Consider the following 12,965-nt stretch of genomic DNA (forward strand, 5'->3'; position numbering starts at 1 on the left):
CAATTGAAGATAATGTTGGTATGTATAATATTGTATATATTTCAATTTATTTTTTAAGAAATAATTTTAATGGTTTGATTAACTCATTTTATCTCTTATATTACAGGAAAATCAAAGATTATTTAGTTTGTTGAGTTAGTTAGTTCTCAATCTTTTGGTTTTATTTATTTCTTTTACACAAAATTTATATATTGTTATTGAGATTCAATAAAAATTTGTGTTAAACTGAAATAAGTTTTACAATCACTTTATTCTCACGATTAAATTATTTGAAATTTTGAAAGTGTTTTTTTGCTATAACGAATAATTAATATTCAATAAACCTGGATCAAATTTTTTTATATACTTAGGCATTAATTTATATAAACTAAAAGAGAAAATTGTATGTTTTTTGTATTTAACTTTGTAGAATGACGACATGTCCATCAAAATTTAGGAAAGAATTCATTAAGAAAAACTTGACATCATCTTAACTTCCAATTATTGACTGTCAGTACCATACTATGTCCTAATCTTTAGGTATAATAAATAAGTGATCTCAAATAAATAATCAACATGACGATATTGATAATTTTACAATAAAAGATAAATTCGAATATTCATTTTCAAAAAGGTATAGTATTACAAAATCATGGAAAATTCATGGGATTTCCAGACTTCCTGATAAATATAGTCGCTACAGCCTATCAGGAACAGTTTAGCACGCTGCTAGTATATAGTGAAGATTTGAAATGGCGTATAATGCAAATCTTCAATATGACGAAAGAATTATTAGCAATAACTTTATGGACTTTGGTTTACACTGTAGTATGGCAAAACCAGTTTAAATTTTCTACACGTCTTTGAACACGGTTATAAAAACGAATCTCATAATAGAAGATGAATTCTCTTTAAAAAAATACTTGGTAAACTAAGTGATCATTGATATGCAACTTATCAGCCATGACTTTTATTTATTAATGTACTTTTATTTTTTTACACAATATCTTGGAAATTCAGTCTCATTCTAAAAGTTAAATAAAGTGTAGGTGGTACGAATAAACTTAATAGTTTAAAATATGAAAAATATTTCATTTAGTATAATGATATTTTGAAATTTTTGCGATGTTGATCGTGCTTATGTGATTATCAATCATGTTTTTCAGAAGCCATAGTCGTTGATTGACATGAATTTTAACCAAAAATAATTTCATTTTGCATTCGCGCAAATGAACTTTATATCAACCTTTTGCCTTTTTTTGGTAAAAGAAAAAATGACTACAATTTTTTGTCTTTCAAAAGATTTTTATTCTATATTAAATCATGCCGATGATTACAATATCGTTATTCTTAAGGTTATCGATATTTATGAAAATATCATGACGTATTATTTAGTTGATAAACCTAAATTATATAGTTTGAAACTTGCGAATATAATTTCCAATTGGATTGATAAAAAAAAATCCTTTATTTATTCGTACTGAAAGAAGATTCCTTTATATATAAATTTGTCCTTATTTATCGATTTGACATTAATTCATTTAAGAACAAATGTAAAGATCAAATAGTTAGTCTAGTTTTATTTAATTATTAAGGTCAACAATCTGATAAAATCTTTTCATTCGAAAATAATGAAATAATGAAGATATGAAAAATATGAAAATTAGTCGTGTTGTAAATAATTCTAAAGCTTGCTATATTAGATTATTATATCAGTACCGGTTTAATTTTGGTTGGGATTCATTATATATGGAAGTTCAAAATTTATATATTTATAATCGTTTTAGCGATTATGAAAATAATTTACAATCAAAAAGTAATACTTTTACAATTGAAGAAATTGAAGCTTTTATTGTAACTATAGACCAATAACTTAGATGATTATATGAAATTTTCATTAAATTTATTTCGTACCGTGTAAGTTATTTATATAATTAGTTATAAGAATGATGTAAATACCCTATAAAAAAAGAATGTCCGGAAATTGTAGCTGAAAACGTCCGGAAAATGTTTGTTTGTCTGGAATTTGTCCGGAATATTGCAATATTCCGGACGTTGGAAAATTTCCATTTTCCGGAAAATGTCCAGAAAATGTCCAGGAGGGTTCAGACCCAGCGTCCAGAAAGTGTCCGGAATATTGCAATTTTCTGGACGTTTTCCGGATACACGGACATTTTCCGGATGTTTTTAGCTACAATTTCCGGACATTTTTTTTTTACAGGGATAAATTTTATAAAACTACAAATATCAGTAAATTCTTATTAAATAATTTGAATTATATAACAGGAAAATCCATAACATTTCTACGCTTAAAATTGGAATATTAATTAATATAAATTTTTTATAACAATGAAATGAAAAATCGTTTATTATTCATTAATTAAATAATTACCTTTTTTTGCGCTGATATCACGTGATAGAATATTACAATTACTTGATGATGATAATATCGTGATACAAATCGCTTAGTAAATGACCATTCTGATATGATATCTGGAGTAAAAATTGTTTTTATCATATTTTACAAAATTATACGCGATTATTATTTTTAAAATCAGTGAATAATAAAAAAAATAATGAAAATGAAAAGTTGAAGTTATTTAATAATATAGTTTGACCGAGTAATATTAACATAAAATAACATATCTATCAACTAACTGTAATTCCTCTCATCCTTTTCTTTCAACTTTTAATAAATTTAAAAAATTATTTAAAGACAAAAAAGTCTCGCAAAAAAACGGCAACGTAAATTTCAAATATCTAATCCCAATAATTATATTTGAAAGTAATAAACTCTTTAAACACCAATTTCTCAATTCTTTTTTAATATTGGTCCAAATTACTCCCGTCAATAATATCAATAAAGAATGAATCCAAATTTTGTGTTTCAAAATATTTAGTAGTTTACCTCTAAATGGTAACTTCATATTTTCAGAATTTCACTATAACCAAATTAAAAATCATTACCATATTGAAAGTCGTACAAACTACAACATTAAATCGAATTCCAAAGAGAATAGTTGTTTAGTACTTTAGTTAATAAATGATTACGTATTTAAATATTTGTATCTTTGAACTTCGGAAAGGTCAATAAAAAAATATTTTTTTATCGAAATAAACTTAATTTTCTATTTTATATTAATTAAATGAAAGTTCAAGATCTTTTTAATTTTCCAGACACGTATCTAAAAAGAAATTTATTTTTTTGATTTAACGGCTTGATAATAATCTATTTCATGGTTTGAGAATTTGGTAAAGAATAACGTTTAAATTCCAAAAATGTAAAAATGAATTTAAGGCAATCAATTATTGAAGATCGAATGAAATAATATCAAAGATAGAGCCTGTATGAATAACATCACACATACTTTAATTGTGAAATTTTGGCGAAGGTATATCTGTCCCCTTCCCTTTTCGTTCTCCCATTTCCTTTCATCCCTATAAAAAGTTTTATCCGTTATTTCTGTCGTAAAATGAAATGCCGATTCTTGACGTTTTGCTAAACATCTCGGCAACCAGTGATCGTAGAAGGATGATCCAATGCTCATTAGATTCGTCAATGAGCTACTCTGTACGTTCACTGCATGTTTAAACTGATTAAACGGACTAATCCTAAATTCGTCCGGATGATCCATTATCCGTTTAATCCGGATGGATTGATGAATGATCCGAATTTTCGGATTTCAGATCGCATCTCTAGATAAAGGTCTTGAGGTATATCAAACATTGTGTCATGGTATGAAGAAGGTTTTGGATACAATCGTTGGTTTATAAAGTATAGCGTGTTCGGAAACTGGTCTAGCTGGCTTATGACCGGATAAGTAATTATTCATTTCGGTTCTTTCGTCAGGAATAGTTCTTTCGGCCAGGAATTACTGCTAATGTCAGGATAATGTATAGCTTAAAGGCGTACGAGAAGTAGATCACAATAAACTTTTCTGAATTGCATATTCCAATTTTTCAAGTCCAAATATTTCACTTCGATAATTTGAGTAGGGAAATTAAATTTATATTTAGCAATTACAAGCAGATATTATATTATTCTTGTTATAGATATAGTATTATTACAATGTAAAAAATAGCAGATATTATTTATAATATTTTTGTTTAGATAAAGAATTTAGATAAATCTTCTAATCTTTAAACAATATCTTTTCTAGCTCATATTACAAAGTCATCTTTGATTCCGTTATCTTTTCTTCTTCTTCTTTGAGCGATTGTTTTTTGTGCCTTTTGTTTTTCTTGGTTTTAAAGAATCTAAAAAGAAGAAAGTTAATAAAAAAATCCCACATCTTTACTCCCATTATAATAATGCTTGTGGTGCTTCTGGACATACCTATAGATTCTTCATACACGATACCATCTTCTACAGTCCATACTACAAGATCTTCATGTGACTTCACATCTTCTAATGAATCCCCTACTGGCCATAATACCTGTTCCATATTCTCCCATTGAAAAACTCGTCCGTAGCAATCTAAAAAGAGCAACCCGTATAACATCTCTCCAATTACAATAATATGGTTAAATCCAAATTCTGCAACGCATTCATAGTAATAGCCAAGCTTTTCTGGATCACTGCTATTGGTGGATAAATCACAACAAATAGATGATGCTATATTGCGACGGACGGATTCATCAACAAACGTATCAACTACCATGGACAAATTACGGCCCAGTCCTTTCGATCCAACTCGTCCGCTAGCTTCTGGCACCATGAACATGGATCTTTCACTAACATCGTTTCCATATATATACATCGCGTGTACAAAATTACACGCTTTCGTTCGGTATTCTTCTCCCGTCCACTCAGCATCTCCCAATACGCACACTCTGCGCAATTCCCCAATTGATGTTTGCAACTCTTTAATTGCTCTTCTGTTAGTACAAAATCCTGGCAACTCTCCAATATCTTCATACTTTCCAATCTCATTTCGAGTGCATATTTGTTCTTCAACCCCGGCCCGCAACGAACTGACACACCAAACATGTATCTGGCAATCTTCTCTCTGACAGTATACGTTAAATTTATTACTACAGGCTGGTGCCTGTTTATCGGTTGCAATGCTGCAATAGTCCTCGCTAGACGGTTCAAATTTTCCTTGAGGTATGCCACTTGCATTTGAAGACTCCATCTTTTGGACGGATGGAAAATGGAAAAGAAATTGGTAATCGGGCTGATCTTTAACCCTTTAAGTACTGATTAATGATTAATATACGTCATAGACTCATAGTGATGTTGATTTATTAGTCATTTTATTAGACTGACATATTAATTCTCGCTTAATAATTAATCTTGTGTGACTAACGTTTAGATTAGCCTGTATAAATTAATTTTGACGCTTGATCGGCAAGTCACGTTGCAATTTCGGTTTATTTTTTTTCAATTTTTTCAGTTCCCCTTTTTTTTTATTTTTTCTTGAACCGATCTTTTACTTTGGGTTCTTTCTTTTTTCAAATTTCGTCATTTCTCTTTCGAAAAATCTTTTTGTTTCCTTTTTTTTTCTTTTTTAAAAATTTTTCATTTTTTTTTCCTCTTTCTTTTTTTTTTGTCTTTTTTCATTTAGATTTGGTTTTTTTTCCAAAACCGAAAAATTATTATTTTTTTCTTTATTAAATAATCCTATTGTTTTTGTCTTTTAAGACATATTATTTTTTTTATCTTTTTTTTAGACCAATTTCTTTCTTTATCCTTATTCTTTTCCCCAAATTTTTCGAATTTTTTTTATTTTCTTTTTCCTTTTCCTTTTCGGTTTCTTTTTCAATCCGATTTTTCTCTTTGTCCCTCCCTACAAATTTTTTTTTCAGTTTTTTAAACTTCTTTTCTTTTTTCGGGTTGGCTTTTTTACTATTTTGGTTTGGATCAGGTGATCGGATCGGTGCTGCAACGGTTCAAATTAATAATTTAATTCCGGCCGAAATTATAGAATAATACTGGTCAGAATTATAATTTAATTCTGGTTGAAATTATAAAATCATACGAAAAGCACCCTTTTTTTCGTTTCTTTTTTTCTTATTGATAAATTTGGGATTTTTTTACTAATACTTTTACCCTTAATATTTTTTTTTTTTTTTTTTAACGGACTTTATTAGTACATACATACATTTTGTCAACAAAGTATCTATTTTCTATTAGATTTATATTGAAACCTACACTAAATAAGACCTAGCTAATGTAACTACTAAAATTACTTTATATAAATTTCATTTCCGGTCCTCTTCCGATCTTTTATAAAAAAAAATTTTTTTCAACCCATTTTTTTTTATTTGTTTTTTTTCAACCCATTTTTTTTATTTATTTTTTTTTAAACCAATTTTTTAAACCAATTTTTTTTTCCTTTTTCGGGTTTGTTTTTTCTAAAACCAAAAATTATTTTTCAAATATTTTTAATTTTCCATTATCTATATTTTTTTTATATAATTTTTTCCATATATTTTTTTTAGAGAATTTGTATTTTATGCACCATGCTTATAATGCACCCATGCGCAGTTTTTTTTTCATGTACATGATAAAAAAAATATTAAAATTATTTTAATGGATACACGATCTGATGTCCCAATTGTCCCATGCATAGTTTTTTGATAACGCAGTAACCTTTTAGACTATTTTGATCAACAATTAAACTATTTTTATTCCCACATACTCTCTTCTTCGCTCTTTCCTTCCCTTTTTTCATCAAATACTATTCTTTACTTTCTTTACCCTTCTAATAACTAATATGAGTGATTCAGATTCTTTTTCAAGCGATGATGAATTTTTTACCAATGATTTTACTACCGGATGACAGATGATAATTTTAACTTTAATGGTAATCAATATGTTTCTCTTAAAAAACAGCAATTATATTATGTTAATATACGGGAATTGACTAATCAAGCTAAGCAGATTGCTTGCAAGAGTTGTAACGAATCTTTTATTATTTTACTTGAAGAGTATATTAACAAAAAAAAATAGGGAAGCATTAAATTTACAATCTGGATCAAACCATAATATAGATGAGTAAGAAGTAGATCAAGAAAATGTTATTCCAATTGGAAATCCTATAATTCGACGTCCTAAAGGAAGACCACCTGGAACTGCGAGGTTTAAGGGACCTTTACAAACTTTCAACTCAACCCAATGAAGCAATGTGCTTATGCAGTAAGAATGGTCACAATCACGCTACTTGTCCAATGAATCAAAATCGAAAAAAAGAAGTAATGAAGTTTTGAACTAGATGTATGACATTGAATTTAATAGGGTAAGTGTTTAGTTATAGAAGCATTAGATTTGGAGTTGCGTTAGGGTTAGGATTAGGGTTAGGATTAGGTTGGTTTATTTAGAGGAATGAAACAATGCTTTTTAACTCAATTATTTTATCAATTTTGTAGGTGCGTTTAAAGTCCAAATTTGCACAAAGATAATCTTTATTTATGATATGTATGTGCGGGAATCGGTTAAATTACAGTATTTCAAAAATAATGGGCAATAAAAAATAATAATTAATATTAAATAGACAAAATCACAGTCTAATCTCGATATCAATAAATTTTTAATAAAAAGCCATTGGAAATTTCCAAAAAAGATATTTGTGTTAGTATATTAAATTTCCATTAAACTTTTACTGTAATAGTCGTGATTAATTACTCTAATCATTTTTTTTTAATAAAGATAAATTCTTTAGTTTTTATTATTGTAAATACAGTTTTATATATATAAATGTAAAAATAAAAACTAATAATAATTAAATGTGAAAGTAATTAATCCAAAACATCATCAATAACTAAATGTCAAAACCGATTTCTTTGGTAGAATAATCTACACATATTTTAAATGAAAATTAGCAATTTAATTACTAGTAATTGTTACGGATCGTAATACTATTACTTACCACTGTTGTTAAATTTGTTAAATTTGCTAATATTAATATTATTATTATCAATGTCAAATTCAAGTTCTTTTGACAAATAATCTAAAGGAGATAAAATTTGGTTAAATTACGATATTAAAACAAATAAAACCGCGCAAAAATAAATTTACCATCGTTTTTGTTTAATTTAATTTTTTTAATGATTTTATCTAAAATAATTTTTTTAATAATAAAAAAAAAATAATTATAAAAAATATGATCAATTAACTTATTAGTAGTTTAATGATTTTTTTTTTACCACTATTTCCAGTGTCTTCAATCGAATTATCATTAATCATTCTTTTACCCTCTTAAAAGTGTTTTGTAAGATTATTAGTATTTAATATTAACAATAAAACCCGATTATTAAATTTAAATAAAAGATACCATTAAAAGATTTATATCCTAAAAATAAAATAAACATGTTACTTTACATCTTTTTTTAAATAATGCAATTAGTAAAATAATTCTTACTTTGAATCTTTAAACTTCTGGTTGATTCTGCAGATTTTACCATTGCACTTAATGGCCTGCTTTTATAGACGGCATTTGGATTATTTACTATAGGTCCAATATCTGGTGACTTTATAATTTTAGTTGGGTAGTTACTATATTCTTTATAATAATCTAATTTACCATTATAGCTAAAAATATTAGAGAGATCATTAGCTGTTGGTCTTTTATTTGAATCAGAGTGCCAACATTCTTTAATCAATTCAACATAACCTTCAGGTGCATTTGTAACAATTGGAGGACGAACTCCATCACATATTTCGATAATAAGTTCTGCGTCATGATTTTTATCCCAAAAAGGTCTTCTACCTGTCATTAATTCCCACATAATCATACCAAAACTATATATATCTGAAGCTTTAGTATATTTTTGTCCTTGAAGAACCTCTGGAGCAACATAAGGAATAATTCCATATATCTCATTTTCATCATCCAATGATTCAATTGCTGATTTACTTAATCCTAAATCACCTGTTGTTGCTGAATAAGAAGCTTCAACAAAAATATTTCCACTATGATAATCTTTGTGGATTATATTTGCATCATGAATATTCTCAAGTCCCGATGCAATATTTCGCAAAATACATAGCTTGTCTTCCCAAGAATAATTAAAAAAGTTATCAGCTATATAATGTGCTAGATCTCCCTTATTATAATATCTTGTAATTATCATAAAATTTTTGGTAATAGGATTTTGGGTAATTCCATAGCATATGTTGATATCATTATAGTCACTAATGTTCACATAATAATCTTTTTTTTTATGCGATCCACTTTATTAACTTCATGAAGTTTCCATTTTGAAACGAAATCGTAATATACCTTGAGCTAAAAAAAAATAAATTCAATTATTTATTGACTTGTATAAAAAATTAATAATTTAAATTTATATGAAATACTGTACCTCATTTAGCTCCCTAGAATTTATGTTCTCGGAATTATTAAGTTCCTTAAGTGCAACTTTCATTTTACCATAATAATCATACTTTTGATTTTTTTTATCCCAATTAATTATTGGACCATCAATCCAAGTAGCCTTATAAATTCTGCTAAATCCTCCTTCGGCAATAAATTCTATATCCTTAAATTTTTCATAAGGAACAAATTCCATTCCCCCCTCTTTTTTACAGTAATTAGTTAACGTGAACTTTATAAAATCATCAATAACTTTATTTCCACTTAACGGAATTTTTTTTGCTTTATAACATTGGTAACAAATCTGATCGGTTTCATTGAAAACTTTTCTTCTTCGTTTACATTCATTACATTTCTTAAATATTGATTTAGGTGTTGTTTGTGTCGGATGATTTAAAGGTACATCACTCGATATTAAAAAGTCGGTTTTTAATTTATAGTTAGATTGTTGGTCCATAATTTTTCCGTTTTAAAATTAATTTAGAGAAACCAAAATAAAAATCCTGTGTTTATATATACTTTTTTTCCATATAATAAAATAAACTTTAAAGAATTCTTTATTCGAATATAAAAAATTCCGATTAAATGAATATATCTTTTTTAGAAAAAATCAAACTTAATATATTTAACATTCAACTTTTTCTGGTATGTTTTGAATATCGTGTTTCAGGAACTCCGAAATCGTATTCCATCGAATCATTCGATGCATACTGAAACTTTGAAAACGTATTCCATCGAACATTCGATGCATACTGAAATTACGTAATTTACACTTTATGCAGCGATAAATAATGTCACGTGACATCAGTGACATGATGAAATTTTGGCGAGAAAATTAACAAGGTGATATAAATTTTATAATCAAATGCGGAAATAATCTGTTCGCTCGACTATGAAATGTTATTTGATAAGTTAGCATGTGTATTTTTTAATTACACAATTATTGACGTAGTATCCTATTTTGAGATTAGAATTATATATATTTTGGCTATTAAGTATTCATTATTATAATTTTATTAATTACATACAGTAATTTTATAACTGATTACCCGACAGATTTCCATTTTGGCCAGAATTAGCACATAATATACTTTAATGCCGGCCAGAATTAAGGTTTTAAAAGCAATTAAAGATCGAACTCACGAATCAAAAGGATAATCACGCCACTGAATTTTATTGAAAAAAAAAAATTATTACTGAATTATTAAAAAAATATGATTATTATATATACAACTTTGGAGAACAATTTTTTTGATTTTTTATTGCTCGTAATAAAATTTGATAAATTATAAATTATAAAATAAATACTAAAATTAAGTATTATATTAATAATAATAATAAAGATTAAAAAATTTTTTCAATTATTGGCTAAAACATTTTTAAAAATATATCTCTCAATAATTTCATCATGTTGACGTGTTCTATTACAAATAGAAAATAATAAAGGTTTACTTAATCTTTTTTCACAACCTTCCAAGAATAAATTCAATGCTTCAGTATTACAAGACCAATTTTCGGATAACCACATCATTTTCAAATTTTTTGGTATATTCTTACTAATTGCTTTCATTACGTTACTTATGTCATAACATAGTGAACCATTAACATTATTAAATATATAAAAATATTCCAACTTTGAACATTTTTGAAAGAATAAAGGTAAAAAATAATTAATAACTACATTTGCATAAGACCCAAGGTATTCTGTAAGATTAGGACAATACATGATTATTGTGGAGATTAATAATGAGAAATTATTTGTATCTTGTGGCGTTATCCAATATAAATATATACTTGTTAAACTTCCACCCGTATTCTTAATCAAGGTTGATATCTGATAAAGATAAGGAAAATCTAATTGAAGTTGAAGTTCACGTAATTTTCGAAACTTAGAATTAACAAAATTTTCCATAAGATCTTTGCCAAAAGGTTCCACATGAGTTATTGCTAGTTTTTCTAAATTATTACAGTTTGAAAAAATATCCATTGAAAACATTCTATGAAGAGATAATGATGTAAGAAAATTAATTTTATGCTTTAAAGAATTTTCAATAATCGGAAATTGAAATTTTGTAGTAGTAGTTTCTATTGATAAGCTAAGTAACGGTTTTCGTTGAACTTGAATTAATTCTGCCAATCCTTTGTTATCAATACAAACACAATTAATTCGTAAATGTTGAATATTATAACTAATTTTAGATGCTTGAAAGAAAATTTCCGGTTCTATACATCCATCAAATGAAAATTCGTTAAGCCATGACAAAGATTTTTCCGCCCCAGGAAAAAAATGAAGTCTTAAAAATGAATCCGAGAGACTCTTTACTTGATCCGATCTTCTCAAATTAAGTTGTTTTAAATTATCACAACTTTCTATAAAATTATTATATAATTGTTCAAGCAATTGATAAGTTTGAAATATTGGAATAAAACATTGTTCCTCTGATGGTGTTGTATTACAACTTCCGATCCACATTTCCGTTGCATCAAACAATATTACATTATCCAAATGTCGTAAATACGATGCATAATTGAAGGTAGCTCTTCTTTTTAGTGTCGGCGTCATTTTTACTCCACATTTAGAAAGAATTATTTTTGCTTCATCACTTAGGCACATTATGTAAGTTGTGATGAGCATACAAATCTTTTCGTGAGCCAACTCGTGTTGTTGAAGATTCATTAATGGTTCTTCCCAAAGCATGGGAATTGCTACTGCGCACCATTGTCGATTCACCAATGAACATGAACGTAACGTATAGTAATCAAAATTTTGTTGAATTATAAATTCAAAGATCTCGATGAGGCACTCTACAGGAAGCTTTATCGACATTTTTGGTTAATCTTATATACAATAGTTTTATGATCGTCTAATATATAAAATGTAAAATTAATTACTATAAGTTTTTTTTTTAAAAATAATAATAGTAATAATATAATAATAATAATAGGTCAAGATAAAAAATATTTTTATTAAAAAAAAAAAAATTATTTTCTGTTTATTTTTTTCTAATATTATAAATAAAATAAATAAAATGCTTACTTATGAAATTTTTATAACTTATTATCGGTACTTTGCATAAAAAAAAAAAATTTTTTTTGATCGGAATGTAAAATTTCATTAATATATCATTTTATATACTTTAGTTAGGTTCAATAATGTCGACGCAATCGAACCAAATCAAGAAATCGCCGAAATATTTTTAGAAATTCAGCCTCAACCTCTATTTTTAAACTTGTCGATCAATTGTGTTCGAGAACAGTCTTGATTATTCCTTTGATTGGTTTATAAAAATAGAAGCGATGACGCCGCTCTTTAAATAATTTCACACTAGTCCAAAATTAGTAATTATGGAATGACAATTTATGCAATGCGTGGTGATTATAAAAAGCACAGGAATGGTTGTTGCGTTTCTGCGTTTCTGTGCTTGGAAAAAAAAAAAAAAATTTTTTTTGAAAAAACAAACAAGTCATGAAGATTTATCACAAAATGCGCAATGTAATCATGTAATCATGGAGAAATTAGTATAGATGAATGTTTCAGCAATTATATTCTATAAATCATCACTGAAAAAGAAAAAGAAACTTTGACGGTAGATTATTTGTAAGGAAAAGAAAAAACATACTTGAAAAATAGCATAAATTTATTATTGCTAAAATATCTATTTTTTTGTT

The 12,965-nt window shown here is 26.9% G+C and overlaps 3 protein-coding genes across 3 annotated transcripts; all 3 read right to left on the reverse strand.

Moving 5' to 3' along the window:
- Positions 1-4,168: 4,168 nt before the first annotated feature.
- Positions 4,169-5,114, reverse strand: OCT59_009388 (uncharacterized protein; the record flags this gene model as incomplete). The annotated part of the gene is made up of 2 exons (XM_025332522.1): positions 4,169-4,236; positions 4,316-5,114. The coding sequence occupies 2 exons, from the start codon at positions 5,112-5,114 to the stop codon at positions 4,169-4,171; spliced, it is 867 nt and encodes a 288-aa protein (XP_025170819.1).
- A 2,628-nt stretch (positions 5,115-7,742) lies between these two features.
- Positions 7,743-9,753, reverse strand: OCT59_009389 (uncharacterized protein; the record flags this gene model as incomplete). The annotated part of the gene is made up of 8 exons (XM_066133516.1): positions 7,743-7,777; positions 7,851-7,931; positions 8,000-8,038; positions 8,128-8,178; positions 8,256-8,273; positions 8,343-9,027; positions 9,204-9,209; positions 9,286-9,753. 8 exons carry the CDS (start codon positions 9,751-9,753, stop codon positions 7,743-7,745), a joined length of 1,383 nt encoding a protein of 460 aa, XP_065999949.1.
- A 900-nt stretch (positions 9,754-10,653) lies between these two features.
- OCT59_009390 (uncharacterized protein) lies at positions 10,654-12,123 on the reverse strand (the record flags this gene model as incomplete). The annotated part of the gene is made up of 1 exon (XM_025333609.2): positions 10,654-12,123. The coding sequence occupies one exon, from the start codon at positions 12,121-12,123 to the stop codon at positions 10,654-10,656; it is 1,470 nt and encodes a 489-aa protein (XP_025170821.1).
- Between the last annotated feature and the right edge of the window lie 842 nt (positions 12,124-12,965).

The sequence above is a fragment of the Rhizophagus irregularis genome, chromosome 17, assembly GCF_026210795.1.
Source record: "Rhizophagus irregularis chromosome 17, complete sequence".
In the NCBI taxonomy this organism is placed as follows: Eukaryota; Fungi; Glomeromycota; class Glomeromycetes; order Glomerales; family Glomeraceae; genus Rhizophagus; species Rhizophagus irregularis.